The sequence below is a fragment of the Pseudorasbora parva genome, chromosome 8 (genome assembly GCF_024679245.1).
Source record: "Pseudorasbora parva isolate DD20220531a chromosome 8, ASM2467924v1, whole genome shotgun sequence".
Classification (NCBI taxonomy): domain Eukaryota; kingdom Metazoa; phylum Chordata; class Actinopteri; order Cypriniformes; family Gobionidae; genus Pseudorasbora; species Pseudorasbora parva.
Genome location: NC_090179.1, coordinates 32,230,797 through 32,251,392, shown reverse-complemented (window position 1 = coordinate 32,251,392; position 20,596 = coordinate 32,230,797). Strand labels below are relative to the sequence as shown.

The window sequence follows — 20,596 nt, the reverse complement described above, 5'->3', positions numbered from 1 at the left end:
TTTTGAGCGTGGTATGGTTGTTGGTGCCAGACGGGCCGGTCTGAGTATTTCACAATCTGCTCAATTACTGGGATTTTTACGCACAATCATTTCGAGGGTTTACAAAGGGCAAAAATGCCTTGTTAATGCTAGAGGTCGGAGGAGAATGGGCCGACTGATTCAAGCTGATAGAAGAGCAACTTTGACTGAAATAACCACTCGCTACAACTGAGGTATGCAGCAAAGCATTTGTGAACACGCACAACCTTGAGATGGATGGGCTACATCAGCAGAAGACCCCACTGGGTACCACTCATCTCCACTACAAATAGGAAAAAGAGGCTACAATTTGCATGAGCTCACTAAAATTGGACAATTGAAGACAAAATGTTGCCTGGTCTGATGAGTCTCAGTTTCTGTTGAGACATTCAGATGGTAGAGTCAGAATTGGCGTAAACAGAAAGAGATCATGGATCCATCATGCCTTGTTACCACTGTGCAGGCTGGTGGTGTGGGGGATGTTTTCTTGGCACACTTTAGGCCCCTCAGTGCCAATTAGGCATCGTTTAAATGCCACAACCTACCTGAGCATTGTTTCTGACCATGTCCATCCCTTTATGACCACCATGTACCCAGCAGGATAATGCACCATGTCACAAAGCTTGAATCATTTCAAATTGGTTTCTTAAACATAAGTTCACTGTACTAAAATGGCCCCCACAGTCACCAAATCTCAACCCAATAGAGCATCTTTGGGATGTGGTGGAACAGGAGCTTCGTGCCCTGGATGTGCATCCCACAAATCTCCATCAACTGCAAGATGCTATCCTATCAATATGGGCCAACATTTCTAAAGAACGCTTTCAGCACCTTGTTGAATCAATGTCACGTAGAATTAAGGCAGTTCGGAAGACGGAAGGGGGTCAAACACAGTATTAGTATGGTGTTCCTAATAATCCTTTAGGTGAGTGTATATAGTATGAAGTATGAATCCAGATGTACCGCATCAGTCATATGTCATTGGAACTATACATTGTCAGTTGTGTTGCTTCACTGCCATTAACAAATTCTTTCCTGTGGCCTCATGGTACAGTGTGTGCACCTCATAAGCTTGTATAGGGAATCCAGGTACTTTTTGCCTACTGTTTTAAGGACACTGTGAATTCGGACATATGCTACTCTTTTCACATGTAGATTTTGCCAACTATATTGTAGTAGGGAAGTTGGCTTATTTGGATGCAGCCAATTATATTATAACACGGCTGACTGTATATACTGTAGAGGTCTGGATGAATAAAAAGATATTAAACGTGAAGTGTGCACTTTTAAAATGCAGAATCAGCTATAATTGTTGATTTTTCCAGAGTTAACTGATTCTGGATTTAAGGATTACATTTGCAGTACAAAAGTATGTCTAAGTAAAATCTTGAAACATTTAATTTAACAAAAATGCATCCAAAGTTTACAAAAATATTTAGGGCCCTATAAATCGCAGATTCCATATTTGCCATTTAAATTTTTCTGGATTTTAATTTAATGGTTTAATTACATTTTTCATAATCAAAAAGCATGTCTAATCAATTGAATTCATAAAACTAACAATTTAATAATGCATTTAACATTTTTACAAAAATAGAGCCATATGAAATGTTTTAATTTTTATAGAAATTCTGTGTTGTCTGCTTTAATTTTTCTGGATTTATGATTTAATACAAAATGCTAAAAAACGTTGAAAATCAAATTAAGGCATACAACATCAACAATTTAATTAATCTTTTAAAATGTAATCAAATAAAAAAAGTATATTAATTTTATAATTTTGGTAAACAAAGTGCTGCACAACATAGGTTTATTGTTAAAATGAAAACATGCATGTAATATTCCTTAATTTTTTATCATATTGTTATTGTTATTATTATTATTATTATTCGAAAACAAAAGATTACAATCGAAATTATATATTTGTTAGTCATTTTAATTTTATTAATTTCAATCTAAAGGGATGAAAACCTGGCCCGGAATCCAAAGGTTTACTCCGTCCCATCAGGCTTGGATCGGGTAACAGACTTTGAGCATGCTGCTATGGCAATGAGCATGAGGATTCTGGGATGCTGAGCAGCAGTCCCCGGCAAAGCACTGAGTGGCATCAGCAATCTGACCCCAAAGCAGCATGGCGTCTCGTTATTTCAACAAAAATCGATAAGATTGAAGGGCATTTTGTGTGTGTATTTGGGAGGGGCCGTCCTCATGCTGCACTGGGCTGGGTTGCCCTTGTCTAACCTTGATGTTTGTCCCATGAGCAGCTTGCCATCCCATCCCCATCCCCATGCACCCCAACCAAACCCTGACAGACAGATCAGAGCATCGATAACAGCCTGCTGCTGCCGAACCATCCCCCACCGAAGCACACAGCCTTCTAAACACACACACACACACACACACACACACACACACACACGCACGCGCGCTCTCTCTCACACACACACACACACACACACACACACTTCTGCCCTGCTTAAAGGACCTGTAGTCTCCAACATACATAATCAAATTGAAAATACGAATGCGGTTTAAAAAAGTGAATAAATAAATATGCTAACAAGTAGGTATCTTAAATATTATACTATGGTGTACAAATTGTCTTGTTTTTTTTGTCCATACAATGAAAGTCACAATGTTTGAACAGAACAGAAACATTCTTCAAAAAGTTGTCTTTTATGTTCCACAGAATAAAAAAAGTCATGAGGGTGAGTAAATCATGGAAAACATTTAATTTTGGGGTAAACTATCCCTTTAAGTGAAAGGTGGCACATCTTACCCCACTACCCCAAACAGTCATAACGCCCAACCCTACACACAAGCACGGCTGTTTAGAAACGCATGAACAAAGAAACATACTATTCTTTGCGTCAGCACAGGGAGGGTATGGCTCTACATTTCTCATAGAAGCTCTTCGGTAAACACTTACTGAGAAAATGAAACCTGGAGGCAGACACTTGGGCAGACAGATAAGAGTCATGTCAGACTTAGGGGCTGAATCATTGTTTTGACTATACAGAGGGCACAGCACTGCGGTCCTCAACTTCAACCAGTGTCTGTTCGAAAATATGCAGACAAAATAACTTACTACCCTACTCACCCAGGGAATCCCCAAAGCTTCCCGATGGACAGGGATTAAAATGTTACTTTCCAACTATAAATAAATGGGAAAAAAAGTTTTTTTTTTTTTTTGTATGTTTAATCACCTCTCCATGTCAGACAGACTTGTTTTTCACCCCAGATTATCAAAAAGTTGTGAGCAAATCTTGATAAAACGCTACAGGGACAGACATAACACGTTAAACAACAAAAGTGCCCTTTTAAAATATTTGAACAAGCGTATGAAACTAAAAGTAAAAGACAGTTATGCAATATGCCTGAAGGCCCATTCCTGAAACATGCCTTTATTCATCTGTAAGGTCTACACTATGCACCGATACTGATACAAGTATTGGTATTATTGGTGTACTGCACTCACTCACTCACTCACTCACTCACTCACTCACTCACTCACTCACTCACTCACTCACTCACTCACTCACTCACTCACTCACTCACTCACTCACTCACTCACTCACTCACTCACTCACTCACTCACTCACTCACTCACTCACTCACTCACTCACTCACTCACTCACTCACTCACTCACTCACTCACTCACTCACTCACTCACTCACTCACTCACTCACTCACTCACTCACTCACTCACTCACTCACTCACTCACTCACTCACTCACGCCTCCATTGCCATTCAGTAGATTTCCATTCACAAGACCCATAAAAGGCACTAAAAATATAGATACAAAGTCCATCTCACTTCAGTGGCTGTACAACAATGTTACAATGCGACGAAAATAGTTATTGTGTGCACAAAAATCAAAATAACGACTTTATCCACCAAGTTATTGACGTGAACTCGACGCATGCACGAGAATATGACGCAGATCCGCCCGTTCAGATACATGACCCAGAATCAAGGAGGAGCGCCGCTATCGCGTGAGTTCACATCCGAGACCTACACAGAAGACAATAACTTGGCGGATAAAGTCATTATTTTGATTTTTTTTTTTGCGCACAAAAACTATTTTCGTCGCATTGTAAAATTATTGTACAGCAACTGTAGTGAGATGGACTTTGTATCGATGTGTTTAGTGCCTTTTATGGGTCTTGTGAGTGGGAATGTACTGAAGGCCAATGGAGGCCTATCTGAAGCCTTTCTCGGCCATCAGCTTTCAACAAAAATATCTTCATTTGTGTTCCGAAGATGAACGGAGGTCTTACGGGTGTCGAACGACATGAGGGTGAGTAATTAATGAAATCATTTTCATTTTTGAGTGAACTAACCCTTCAAACAAGGTATACACATTTATATATATAACAAGTGGTTCTCTACATTTTTACAGGAAAAGAAGTTTGATTGAATACTGCATTGAATGAATGAATGAATGAAATTATTTTATTTCGAGCAACATATAAAGACACATAAAGGCCATAAAGAAGCATTTTGATAAGTCAGTACAACAAGTGAAATTCATCATACTTATGACGTCACAATTCCAACTGTTGCTCGAAAAGGAGTGGGTAGAAGAAAACTTATTTAAACCCACCCCGATTACAATTAAACAGGAAAAACAACAAAAACAAAAAAGCTTCCTTAATTATTGACATTCTTCAACATTCAATTACAATTCAATATATATTCATATAAAGAAAAAAAAATAAACATTAAACAGAAATCCCCCCCCCCCAAAAACAAAGCAAGAAAAAACAGAACAAACTAAAATAATTACACAACAATCCTTAGATACACACCATATATTCCTGCCAGCGGCAATTCTGATAAATTTACTAATGATAATCAGAATACATACCAGGTAAGATAACAGACTGTGAATACATAATCTATACTAATTTAATAATACCAACAATGGTAATCCGAATACCTAAAGGTAAAATAACACAGATTCTATATAAAAATCCACACAATTAAACTGCACACTCCTTATAATGAGATAAGACCTTCTGTTTATACAGTGCTTTAAATTGGCGAATGCTTTTACATTGTTTATGTTCAAGCCCCAGACTATTCCATAACTTAACTCGACATACAGACACACAGAAACTTCTCCTGGTGGTTCTGATAACTGGTATTAAAAAGTTGCCATATGCCCTCAAACTATATAACTGCTCTCTCTGTGTGAATAACTTTTGTATGTTAGCAGGTAATAAGTTGTAAAATGCTTTAAATAAAAATTGTACTGTATTAAATTTAACTAGGTCATATATTTTTAATAATTTTGATTTAAGAAAAAGTGGATTCGTGTGTTCAAGGTATTCAGCCTTGTGTATGGTACGTATAGCCCTTTTTTGTAAGATAAATAGTGATTGTATTAAATTAGTATAATTATTTCCCCATACTTCCACACAGTAAGCATTGAATTCTCTTTCATGTCTTCTTGCGCTTGAACTGACAAATTTACAAGGTTCTTCATGGAACCACAAATGCAAATAAAGGACATTTTAAAGAGTGTACAATACATGTGAGATGGCATGAGGGTGAGTAAATTAATTTTCCTTTTTGGGTTGACTAATGTAACCCCTCCTGTTCGAACCGGCCGCTCCAAGTGGGACTCGAAACCAGGTCCTCCGGCATAAGAGTCAGATGTTTAACAAGGAGGTTAAAGGCTGCAACCTCTAGCATCAGTTGCTAGAGCGTCTCTTAAGATCAGAGGAGTAAGGTTTATTCACACAGCGACTTACTATGGCCTCTGTTACACTCACCCCACTAAACCTCACTCTCATCCAGGTCACGGCACCAATTTAACGCCTCCTGTTCGAACTGCCCGCTCCAAGCGGGACTCGAACCCGGGTCTGACGGCATGAGAGTCTAACGGCCTAAAATTTGCTATTTAAACAATGTGGAGCTGGACGTGAAAATGATAACTGCGTTGGGCTGAAACAAACAAAAAACACTTGCGTCCGTCGCATTGCGTCGGGTATATGATAGGGCCCTATGTATTTTTGTCAGCATTCACTCTGATTCCCTCTGCAAAAAGCCAATATAATTTTTCCATTGGCTTTTAGATTATTGCAGAAAACAAAACATACACATTTGATTCTTACATTTTTTGTTCATCATGATAATCTTCATAAATGAACACGACTTTTATGAATTATGAATCCTAGATAGACTCTCCAGAAGTAAAAAGCTAAACATAGGCTATAAACACAAAACTGGTCGCATGACTTCAACGTCATCACCATTAAGATTCCCACAACTCTTTTTAGTATTTATTTAATAAACATTTTCCCTGAAAGTTTGAGTTACAATAGTTTTGCAAGCGCATGGTTATAAAAACAAGGCTATAAAAGCAGACTATATTGAGTAGATAAGTTTACCTGTTTAATGTCCCAGACAACCTATAGTCCTATTTAACCACTTGTCAAGACAAGTAAAACCTTTAGAGGGTATGTATTTTATAAAACGTGAAAATATCTTGAGCTGGTGTTCTCCACCGACCTTATTTCAGTCGTTTAACCAGAAACCCTTTCAAAAAACCCATTGATTTAAAGACAATGGAAAGGAAGTGCTAAAATGCTATCGTTTCCAGGTTTTGGCCTCCGAAAATACATCATCCCTGCAGAACTCTATATAAAGGGAAGACCAACATAAGACTGAAAATCAGTATCACTGAGCGCTGGAGTGAAATGAGGAGAACAGATGTCCATTCTCCAGTGGCCAGACACTTTACTGACACCAATCATTCTGTTGGACCAGAAATTCTGAGGAAACTTGCACGGACACAGAGGGGTGAAGACATTGAAAAAAGACTTTTACAGTGTGAATATGTACTGTAGATTGATTTATGACATGAACTCCGAACAGATGAAATGAGGAACTCACTTTAGTTTCCATGTGTACATTCTTTGCATGTACTGTAAAGATGTCTAGCTACATGTTTTACACTCTCTATCCTAGGGATGTGCAAAACATCCAAGCGCCTTACCTTAGGAGGCAAGGGTGGCAGTGCGTAAATCAAAACTGCCTATAATGTTACTGAATGAAATGTCGACCCAGGACAAGCTTTAGGACTGTGAAGCTTTGGGGTGTATGGACTCGATCTACTCCAGCTGTGTTTTGATCATCAATCTGATTCCGACCAAATGACAAAAATGTGATTTTTTTTTTACTTACCCACAATCAAATGTTGATAAAAAAAGAATGCATACAACTATAATAAAACAGTCAGTTGAATGTATACTACACACACACACACACACACACACACACACACACACACACACACACACACACACACACACACACACACACACACACACACACACACACACACACACACACACACACACACACACACGTCAGTATCTACTGTAGATATGTTCAACTCTGTACTACTGAAGGTCACATTTTCATTTGATTTCCATTTTATCTTGTCATGGCTGTCAAGTGATATTTCAGTCATGTGACATAACATATCAACAATAAACCACACACATACAGAAACAGACAGTCTATTTGCACTTGACACACTTTTGTTTCATCCCTAAAGCTCTTGCAAACAGACACAATGCGCTGTGGACCGACTATCAATGTTAACTTCCTCTAAGGCAAACTGGGCTCTTCCATTTTTCATGCTCACAGCGCAGCTGACAACTTGATACTTGCTTGGGGAAAAGAGAGGTCGAGCGCAGCATTTATCTGGGGAAGGGAGGAGAGCCGCTCTGATCTACATTGCAGTTGCGGTGTGCATTTTATTCTCTAAAAGACTGTGGCTGCATCTCATAAAACCAGCCTTTACCATTCGCCAGATGAGGTTGGAATGAAGATGAGAAAGTGGATGTGAACACGTCACTGGACACAGCGTGTGTGTAAGAGCACAGAAGGTCATGGGGCAACTAGGGTTGTTACCTACATATTTAAGAAGAAAGATGTGTGTGTTTGTAATACAGTTTGTTAACGGGTGTTACAGGACATTCTATAATAAATAAAACAAACAAACAAACAGTAATATTTTATTTTAATATGATTTTAATAGCATATATATTTTTTTTCCTTATTGTCATTTTAATGTTTTGTATCTTTATACCTAAATAGATTTCAGTTTATTAAAATAAGTTTTTAATATATTAATACTTTATAAATATAGCTGTCAACTGATTAAAAAAATAGCTAAATCAATCTTTTTTTGTGTGATTAATTGCACCTATAACATTTTTTTTAACATATATTTTTATATTGTAATGATTTCACATTTATTCTCCAAATTAATGTAGAAACAACATAAAGACAGTAGCCTACATTTTATATATTTGTTTAATGGCATCTTTTTATGAAATACATTTTCTGTGTTTTTACCTTGTAAACAGTGCTTTAAGATTTTTAGTTATCAAACACTTCACAGTCTTCACTGCATCAATTATAAATCAATATAGATTAATCCTTATTAAAGCTTTTCAGTCAAGAGCAGTAAGTAAGTTTCACTTGTTCTTTGATGTTATCCTTAGGATAGCCAATGATTTACTCACCCTCAAGCCATCCTAGGTGTATGACATTCTTCTTTCAGCCAAATACAAGCAGAGTTATATTTAAAAAAAAGTCCTGGGTAATCCAAGCTTTATAATGGCAGTGACTGGTACTCCGTATTCGAAGCTCATAAAAGTGCATATATCCATCATATAACTGCTCCACGGCTCCGGAGGGTAAATAAAGGCCATCTAAAGCGAAGTGGTGCGTTTGTGTAAGAAAAATATCCATGTGTAAAACTTTCTAAACTAAATTATCTAGCTTACGGAAAAAGTGTAGTGCCTCTTGTGGTTACAATAATTATTATGTTTTAGAAGGTAAGCCTGCAGGCTGAGGGTGTATTTGTTTTTTGTTTTCATGTGACCCACAAGTCAAGTGCTGCTGGCTGGTCTGTTGAAAAAGGTCAGATAAGGTTCTCATGCGCTGGACAGTGACTGCCAAAAACCAGACATGACTTTCTCATTACCAAGACCATCAACGTCTATTGCTCATTGAGTAAAAATGTACACACCTCATTGGGTGGAAAGTTCTTTTTAACAAGAACACGTGGAGTAAATAATACAATAACATCTTGCTGCAGTTAATGTATACTCACTAAAGAACATCAACCATCAGACATGAATAATACAAATCTGAGTGAATTAGTTATTCACAATATATAGAGAGAACAGACTGTTATATCAGAGAAACTGCCCTAGCCTAGATAATAAAGAGGATAGATCATTTGAGTCATAATTGTGTATTAAAGTTCCCACAGATTTCTTACCAAAGAACTTCAATGACTTTTCTATGATCATTCCCATTTTCAAGAATAATATCACAAACACCAACATTTTCAGCCTCTTGGTTTGCTTTTCCTCTATAACAAATCTATAACAAGATAAAGATCTGTAGGGTCGTGCAGAATGCCACACTCATAATAAATAATAACCTGTAGTGTAGTGTCTGGATTGATATAAGCTGGATACCTTCAAAAAGCAAAGACTTCACTGTCAATTACTCAGTATGCATTTGGATCTGGAATTGCATTATATCGCACATTCAGTTTCACATAAGAAATACAAAAGGCTTAATGAGAAAAATCGTATTAAAGGAAGTGTTCACCCAGATATAAATATTTTCATCTTGTGGAAAAGGAGTGAGAAACTGACCTCATCACTGACCTCAAACCTGATGAGTAAATGATGACCAAATATTAGCTATTCCTTTAATTAAGCAACAAAATCGTGGATTTCTTAATTCATTATTTTTTAAAGTAGCAAAATAATGGAAAGCATTATTTAACTATCCTGGGAAACAGGCAAGGTGGGAAATTAGGACTATATGCACAAATAAGAAAGCTATGCTATACAGTACATTCATGATGTAAACAATTGAGCTGACAGAAAAACACTATCCCTGTATGAGTCTCTGTCTGTCTGTCTGTCTGTCTGTCTGTCTGTCTGTCTGTCTGTCTGTCTGTCTGTCTGTCTATCTATCTATCACTGTAAAGTAGAACTGACTGACGTCTGTAATACACAAGCTACATAACAACACCCCCACACACAAAGTCCTCTTTACATGAAGAAAATTTCACCTAATTTCAAATTAATTTTTTTCCAGAACAAACTAACACAATTTATTCAACTTTTAGTTCTGTCTTTTATGTTTAGAGTGATATAAACTGCTCCAAAACTGATTGTAATACATAATCGAATTAATATGTTTTAGGCGATTTACAAATCTTTTATTGTACAGTAGATCACAATCACAAAGTTCTCTTTATGTCAAAAACAACTGTCTCTAGAATAAACACTAGCATTGTGCCTGTAATGATAGGCAGCGTTCACTCCCTTTTCTTTAACAAAACAAAAGAGGGGAAAAAAAAAAATCAATAAACCTTTCAGACACTGCATCCATTTGGCGGGGCTGGTCCAGCCCAACTTTCTCAAATGACAGAGAAAAGAGGTGGTGGGGAAAAAGGAAAGCAATAAGAAATGGTATCAGGTTACTTGTGATTGTATTCTATGTCGTATCATCAGCTCAGAGAAGAAAAAAATAGCACATTGCTCCAGATGAGAGCACTGCTACTGTAAAACCACACAGATAATGGCATGAATGTATTGAATCTACAGTAACATTGCCTATAGGTGAACATGGATTCATAAATCATCAGAATCAGTCCGAAAGTGTTGACAAACATTAAAGTAATCCTCCTACCGTGATGATTGTCCTCTGACTGGTTGAATCCGCACAGCTGGCAGATAGAGCGAACCCAGCGGTTCATTTCCTCCTCCGTTTCTGCCACCAGGTAGAAGGTTCTCTCGGCCGTCTTGATGTCGAACACAAAGCTGTCCTGGAACTCTTTGCGTTTGAAGGTGAGGCCTGCGTCCACCTGCTCGCAGCAGTGCAGGTCGATGATGCGAATGGGCTTTTTGGCATGGTCACTCTTGTAATACTCGAGAACATCCGGGTCTCCACTCATGCGCCCGCTGCGCAGGATAAACCAGCGCTTCTTCCAGGCCTATAGAGATAACAAGAACAATGACAGAAGGATTTAGTCATGTTTGTGATTAACCAACAATTACATAGTAGAGACATAGTAATACAAAGAAATAATATAAAATATTATTACAATTTAGACTGTTTGCTATTTGAGGATATTTTAAAATGCAATCTATCCCATTGATGATGAATTTTCAGCATCATTCTCCAGTCTTCAGTGTCACATGATCCTTCAGAAATCATTCTAATATGATGATATGATGCTCAAGAAAACATTCAGATTATTATCAATGTTGAAAACATTGTGTGCTGCTCCATATTTATGTGGAAACCTTGATACATTTTTGTAACATCACAAATGTCTTTACTGCCACATTTGATCAAATTAAAGCATCCTTGCTGAACTGTTTATTATAGTGTATATCATTATAATACATATATAATATGTATAAAATATAATCATAATTTGCATATATATAATATTATTTTCAGTGGGGTAGTATTCTTGGTAGGCAAGTATTCTTGTGAACGACATTTTGGCATACAATTTAAATGTAAGATATAGGCACTGCATTTAACTTTTAGTGTTTATGGATATATTTTTTCTTATTTTTGTTTTATCCGATTCCTTTTTCATTAAAGTCTCATTGTACTGAAATATTGAACTAGTGTATAAAATATGAAGCATCTCAACATGAAATTCAGTTAAGTCGTCAGTTTGTGCTTAGTTTTCGCTGATCAAAACCAAGATTGGGCTGTAAGTGTGTTTTTGAGGGTGTGTGTTCCATATCTCTCTCTCTCTCTCTCTCTCTGTGTGTGTGTGTGTGTGTGTGTGTGTGTGTGTGTCACGGTGGCTTATTTGAGACAGGTGCTACTCCCACACAGTTTCCTGCTCAGATCAAGCTTTGAGGGGGAGACAAACAAACGCACACACACACACACACACACATCCCCTTACACTAACCATACCCATCACAGAAAATCTGCATTGTTACATAAAAAAACAAAAAAAAACAAAAAAACAACATCACTTAGAATGATTTCTAGGCTGTTTTCCTCATGTGGACAAAAAAAATGTCCACAAGGAAAAGGAATCCAGAAATTGTTGTTGACTTTTCCCCCAATAACGTAGGGTTTACCTCAACCACACACACTGCATAACTTCCATTACAACAACTGTAATAATGCACACTCCTGCAAACACTGTAGTGTTTTATGATCCATGAAATATTACGTGACACACATGCTCACAATACTTCCTCAGCAAATACAAATTCAAGGATTTCCACTCAAAGACACAAACACACAGGTGCTTCAATCGTAGTAGTTGGGAATATCCCTGATTTGAATGTAAATGGACTATTTTGTTGTAACTACATGCAACAGAAAAAAAACATTGTAGGTCAAAAGATTTCTTGAAGACTTAAAAAAAAAAAGTACAAAGTATACACACACACACGCACGCACACACACACACACGCACACACGCACGCACACACGCACGCACACACGCACGCACACACACACGCACACACACACACTTGATTGTGAATATTTTCATATTTTGTAGTTTTATTATTTCTGTTTTATTGAAATGAACAGTAAAATATGAAAATAAATTACAATTTACTTTAATGAAAAAGGAACAAAATAACACCAAATACGAAGAACATGTTTGATTTTATGCCACAATATTGACGAATAACCATTTAAAATAATAGTTCACCGCACAAAATCTAATTCACTCACTCTCATGAAACTAAAATAATACTGCTGTTTAAAATAAAAATGCTGTTTTTTCAGTTTAATATGAAGTTTAAATAAAAGAAAATCATAAAATCACTGAAATTTATATTCAATGTTTTATATATGACAATAATGTAGAGCTGTATATTAAATAAGTAAATCATTTTTGTAAACTATTACTTTAAATACAACTACATTATATTTACAGATAGATGATAGAAAGATGGATAGATGGATGTAGTGCACCATAGAGTTATTTTGGCACTGACAGAACAAAGTACAGAAAGAAACAGCCGGATGATGGAAAGAGGTCCTGTGGCCCAATGCCAGAAATTTACTTCCGCCCCATATCTCTCTCTCTCTCTCTCTCTCTCTCTCTCTCTCTCTCTCTCTCTCTCTCTCTCTCTCTCTCTCTCTCTCTCTCTCTCTCTCTCTCTCTCTCTCTCTCTCTCTCTCTCTCTCTCTCTCACACACAGGATCCCACAGGCTCTCTTTCTTCCATCAACACACACACACACACACACACACACACACACACACACACACACACACACACACACACACACACACACACACACACACACACACACACACACACACACACACACACACACACACACACACACACAACCAAACCAGAGAACCAAGGACACTGTTTCCACTAACCACTACACCCCCACTCTTCCCGGTCCTGCATCCAGCCTCACTGTCCGACAGGAAGCGGAAAATGGATCCCACTACACATCCTGTGTTTTCTCAAGCCTGCTGTTGACCTACCCTTCACATCACTCCTCTCCCTCCATTCAGCCTGTCGCTTGCTTAGTGCATACTACCTAGTATACAGTGCACACTGGGATAGTTTAAAAAAATTTGTATGTGAAACAGTCTGCAATATGCATCATTGCCTGTCACTTATTTTCTGCTGTATGCTCTGATTATGACCGCTATCAGATCACTCAGAAGTGAGGATGTGCTGACAGGAAATTAACAGTGGCTCCAAATTTAGATGCAGTTTAGTTGTAAATAGCCTATCAGAGAAGTGAAGAAGTTTCTGCTCTCAAGAGATTTTGGAGATTTTGCTTGCTAATTTTCTGTTTGGCAATCGATCTAACTGTATGTAATACAAATGCACACTTCCTCAGCAAATATACATGGGTTTCCACTCATGTATAAACACACAGGTGCTTTATGTCTAGTAGTTGGGAATTTCCCTTTTTTGGATGTAAATTGACTCTTCTGCTGTAGCCACATGCAACAGAAATGTAACATGAATGATGAAATTCAGTGGTCAATTTCATCAACTATACAAGGTTTATTTTGTGACAACGGCCGTATGACTGCAGAAATCTGACATAACCCCAATGGCTACTTAACAAATAAATGGAAAAAATTGAAATTAAATATTGATTTGAAATGAATGATTTCCGTATATGAGAAGTGTGGCGTGGACATTAGTAGTATAGTTATCAGAGAAATTATGTTAAGTGAACATTATTAATAAAATGTCAATCAATACAAAACAATATAATACAATGATATGTAGTTAATTAATGAAGTTTATCATAACGAAACGCATATATGAAGTAGAGATTAAATGGTTACCGGTTTGATGATTAACCATGATACAATTTTTGATGGTAGCCATATAATAAAGGGTTACACTTCAATTCAAGGTGTCGTTGTTACGGTGTAATTATATATTTAAGTACTGAGTAATATTAACTAACAACATGCACTTACTATAGGGTTAGGGTATAGGATTAAGGATTGGTTTAGGTTAGTTGCATGTAATTAAACACAATTTATACACACAAAAAAAATTACTTGTTGAATTTACTTAAGATGCTTCAAATGGTTGCATTCAACTATATTGAGCAATCTTTTACAAATAACAATTTAGTTATATAAACAAAAGATATTCAAGTAAAGCTGACAAAATTTCTTCGAGTAAATACAAACCATTTTAATTTGTCACTGTTACATACTATTTATATGTGCAGTTTACTTAATAACATTATGTTAAATTTTTATACGTTTATTATATAAGTTTATATATATACACCTTTAAATCTTTTAAATAACAACAAGAATATTTTTAGAATTAAAACACAAAAATAACTCATTGGACAAACTCAAATTTAATTGAGAGCAGGAATTCCATCCAATGAATTTGTATATGAGTGCCCAGAGCCATAAACACGGGCAACACTTCTGCATGGTAACCACAGAATTACAGAAACTTCTCAATGTCCAACATAACTGAACATTAAACACTAACATAAACTAACAACATATTTCCCTTTACTGAAAAAACACATAAAATAACACTTTAATCCCTGAGTGTACTCTTCTAATGCAGTCCCTTGCAAAGCATGCTGGGAACTACAGATCCAGCTAGTTATATCAGCACAAATATTTCATGTAGCTTTAACACAAATTAAGTAAACTATAGTTTTAAATATATTAGGTTGATTGAACACAATTAAATTAAATTGAGACAAAATAAGATATGTTTAATTGGACAATAGTAACATGTAACGTGTGTAGTAACAAAGACACATAAGTGTCAAATAAATTGTAACCCAATGAAATGATCATACCATTTAATTATTAATATGAATATAAAATCTTCCAAATAAAGATAATTGAAATTATAGGCTATTATTGTTTGAGAAGAAAAATATCTTATATATTATCTTACATAAAACAACATATTATTAGGACTTATAATTAAATGATGAGGGTTATTAATCAGATATATGCATTTAAAATCCTCCAAATAAAGATCATTCAAAGATATAATTGAGGAAGGCACACATGCCCACACAAAAAAACATTGATAAATCAGATTATTAGACAAGATCGAGCTGGATCATTCTATTTTTGAACCATCAGACACTGCAGACATTACTGTCTACATGCAGCCGAATGACTGAAGATTATTTATGGGAGCCAAGACAATTTATCAACTTTATCAACTCCACTAAATTAATTCCACTAAAGCTCAAAATGACAAGACATAACTGGATCCAGTGCAGTGCTGATTACTTACAGATTGTAGTACATTGCTGATTCAAAATTATATGACAAAAAATGTAATGTATTATATTACACATTTAAGGTAATACATTAAACTTTTTGATTACTTATAGATTACTTTTGACCCAACTCATTTATCATATTGAATTGAATAGTATAATAGTGTACCAAATTGATATAAAAATAAAATATTTAAAATTCTGTCATTAACAACAGAAAGTACATAAAATATTACTTTATGGTTCATGTAGTTTAATGAAAAGCTGATAATTACTGAAACCACAAAAATGTCAAATTCAAATAAATCATTTTTAAGTATTTTAAAAGCTAAAGACACACGCACACGCACACGCGCGCACACACACACACACATATATATACACACTGTATTTGACCAAAGACATATCAATACATGTTTGATGGTTCAAATAATAATACACGTGTTGATTAGATGTGCAATGCTGAGAAAACATTTCTTAAAAGTGAACTAATTTCTGTAAATCCAGAGGTCAAATGCTGTGTGGTTCTCAGTATTTCCATGTAATTATAGCCACATGACTAGTGTCTGGTCTGTGTGTGCAATTCCACGAAACGAAGACTTTCTGAACTTATTTTGGCAGTATCGCTTATTTTTAGAAAGGAAAATGAAAAAAAAAATGAAAAAGAAGATTAAATCAATTATGAATGCTTTACTGCCATTGAGTGAATAATATGTAGTCATATAATCCATAAAAAAAGAAACTATAGTATGATTATAATAATATAATATAATATAATATAATATAATATAATATAATATAATATAATATAATATAATATAATATAATATAATATAATATAATATAATATAATATAATATAATATAATATAATAGGTATTTAATTTTTGGGTTATTTGAAATAGCTTGTTATTTTCTGATGTGATTTTTTTTTTTTATATATATAAATATAAAATAATAATAATAATTTTATATATATATATATATATATATATATATATATATATATATATATATATATATATATATATATATATATATATATATAAACGTTTTTAGCTATTTGTTTTAATTTGCAATTAATATTTATTAAAGAACATATCAGCATGTTGAAGTCAAAGTTTCTTGTGACCACAAGAATGAAACATAGTTCATGAATTATAATGCAATTGTATATTTTTATTATTATTATGCAATGTTGCTTTTTGGTCAAAGAGCACCTTTTAAATATATGGGGGGAAGCAGCTAGGACATTCCTCAAATTTTGTCATTTTGTGTTTCACAGAAAAAAGCATACGAGTTTGGAACGAGTGGAATGAGGATGAGTAAATGATGACAGAAGAGATGTGATCTTTACTGTGATGGGAGTACTGGAGTATCAGCGGCATAACACGTTTCACTTACAGTTTAATCAGTCATTGATATGGATTGGCTAAAATCAATTTAAGTCTGATTTTCTGGAAATACCTCAGCTAGGTTAATCTTCCTTTCCTTTAAATAATGGCAGTTTAACTGGACTCGGTAGATTAGAGATGGGCTTTTGTTGTTGTTCGAACACATCCGTAGTAGATCCTTGTTTGTGGTTTTTGGTGTGGCAGCTTTTCTGGTATGAGAAGCTCCACCCTCAAAAGCATCTCTGGCCAAACCCATTCTCAACAGGGACAATGTATTGTTGATACGGACAGACGTGACGTAACATTCACCTGATGTCACACATATACGCCCGAAGACATGCTCCTTGCGGCTAAATGAATTCTATAGACCATACATCCCAGTTTTGTTCCATTTAACTGATTAATTTGTTTTACGAGCAAGAGAGTGAGAGAGGGAGGGAGGAGTAAGAGAGTAAAAGAAAAAAAGAGGGAGACGCAATCATTTTAGTGCATCTCACCCTCTTCTCATTTGAATTTATGGCACTCCCATGGCTGTAACATGACTAAATAAAATTTGGAAGAAAGCCCAGATCGGTTGAAGGAGTTCTGCATGACCCAGCTGGCTCACAACTACCACATTTAGCACATATGTTATGCTGGTCTCAGATTAGTAGAGCCTTTTATGTACTTTTCGGGCACTGAGATTTGTTCCATTCTTTTTCATACAATGAAAGTGATGGTTCTAAGGATTTATAATCTCAGAGGACAACAAAAACATTACAACAAATGCATTATATTCCAAGTCCTAGAGCTATACAGTATCTTTGTGTTACAAACAGACCAAGTCTAAGTTGTAATTCACTGAAAAGCAAGCTGGACAGCTATGGTTCCTAACACGGTCATTGTAAAAGAGCATCTTAGGACCTCTTTGCACCCGGTGTTATGATTTGATTTGATTTGATCAAATCAAGCAGACAACACTAAATACAGGTGTAAACGTGGTCTAAAAAGTTGAGCTCGTCCACTTTCGACGTCATCGAAAACGCTACAAAAGGACGCCTACTGTGCTAATGCATCAGATTACGGGAAGGGCTGGGTGTAATACAGTTCTTAGTTCAGGGAAGAAGGAGGCGGGAACCGGCGAACATTTAACAAAGACTTTACTAAATAAATAAACAAAACTCCCCCTCACGGACAGCTGATACACACTAGGGATGCAACAATACAGTTAGTCCATGTATGTTCAATACATACTTCGGTTATTAACCACGGTTTTTGGTTTGGTTCAGTTTTTTGCTCTTCTATTCTTAGGCAACAGGAACAGGAAGAGGTTAAGGAGATTTTTTTTTTTTATTATTGTAATAATCGTTCTCTATTTTACTTAAAAGATTTGAAAAACATTACTTAAACTTAACTTTATTTAAAAAAAAAAACCTTGTGCACATTCCTAGTGTATTGTATAACAACATAAATGTATAAAGATTTACAGTGGTAGCTCAGGGCTGTACAGCAGTATTTAAGTATGAAATTGAATGAATAAATGTGGGCTAAAATTAAAACTACATAGTCTTAAATATACAACATACATTGATTAAAACTACTGTATTATTACTTTATTCGAGAGCAGGGAGTGATTTTCTCTTTGTCTTTTGTTGTTTTATTAACATCATTTTAGAGGTGAACTGTCCCTTTAAGGACAAGTGTTCACAATCACTACTAGGCTGTGCTGCTGCATGCTCACATCTCATATACAGACACACGCGATTTAACTTTCACTTTAGTCATATATGTTAACCTTTTTGGTATTTGACAGTATTAGCGCAGTATTATATACCTCTGGGCTCCCTCAGGAGAGGACTTGAGACTTGACTTGATTTCTCAATCTCGCACCGGTCTCGCTCGGTCCTCCCACGTCTCTCGCTCGCCAACCTCGCCACATAGGGATTTCAACTTTGCCGGCTGGAGACTCAAGTTTGGTTGCAAGACGAAAAATTTACCAAGCACAATGTTCACTCAACATTCCTAATTTCTAACACGCAATCACTGCGTTCGGTGTGGTCTTGTGGTTGTCAAACCATAAAGGAAAGTCGTCTCTGGGCATGTTCATATGTAAATTGTGTGAGCTTTTTTTGTCCATTAGATGGAAAGATCTGAAAAGACCCATGCATTTACTCTGCCATAGACCCTCCCTTAAAGAAATCAGGACAGAAGTGGTTGAAAGTGGACAAAATAGACGGATTAACACATCAGGTGTAAACAGGATCGACCAATATGCATCTTAATACCAGGTGTAAACAGAGCCGTAGTTATTAATTTCACCTTTTAATTCCCACGTAACGCTATATTGGAGTGATGCTGCATGAAACTGGAGAACCAGTTTCAGAAGTTGATCAAAGTGAGGTGAAGCACAAAAAGATTCTCATGAAGCGCTCACAAACATTCCCTCCACTTCAAAAGATCAAACCACCTAACTCTGGTATGTCCATGCCTTCATTTCAATTAGAGATAACAGACGAATTACTGGCGAACTACACTACCCGTAATCTTGAAGACAGATCCCCCCTGGATCCACCAATTAGACAAGTCAATGTTACCTTAAAAGCAAGAGCTTAACCACTCACGTCCCATGAATCATGAGGAATGATGTAATGGTGAGCGTGATCTCATCAAGTACAACATGTTCCTGGATCAAACGGAACAGCATTCCAATCTACCAATTGGATTGGAGGGACAAGTTTACAGTTTTTGTTGGGTCAAGTTAGGTGCTTCTACATCAGTCTCATTCACTTATTTCCCTCTGATTGTTGGGATAAGTTGGTTAAGTTTAAGTGTAGGGATAGGGATAAGACTATGTTTTAAGACAGGTTGTATATTCGGATATATTTGCATATATTTCAACCATTTGCCATAAACAGTATTGTTAAAATGATGTTTTATGCATACATAAATGCATACATAATGCTTTAAGCATATGCAATGATTTAGTTCATTCCTTTAATTTTAAGTATAGGGCCTTATGATTTCCAAAATATGAAAATCGTGGCCAAGACTGCAAAATCCAGTCATAAAAATGGAATTTACTGTTTACAAAATTTGGCACAATAATTAATCAGATGTAGGGATGTACAATTAATCAAATTCAAAAGAAATTAGCTTAAAATGAAAGAAATTACAACATAAATATGTTAATTTATAACAATATATTTTAATCTATTGGGCATCAAACTAAAAATACAATGTTTTGTTGTATAATAATGTTATATTTGATCACATTTGACATTTTTATGATTAGACATGCCTTTTAAACTGAATTTGAGATACTTTTTTGCATCAAATTAATGTTTGTAGAACTGATATGAAGAAACTGACTGGGAAAATACTGCCGGAACCAA

The 20,596-nt window shown here is 35.7% G+C and overlaps 1 protein-coding gene across 1 annotated transcript in view; it reads right to left on the bottom strand.

Moving 5' to 3' along the window:
* The window catches only part of gab2 (GRB2-associated binding protein 2), an 83,578-nt gene that overhangs the window by 31,870 nt on the left and 31,112 nt on the right, over positions 1 to 20,596 (bottom strand). Inside the window, exon 2 of the mRNA XM_067450941.1 lies at positions 10,764 to 11,067. Within this exon, the coding sequence (XP_067307042.1) occupies positions 10,764 to 11,067 (304 nt within the window). The remainder of the gene's footprint in view (positions 1 to 10,763; positions 11,068 to 20,596) is intronic.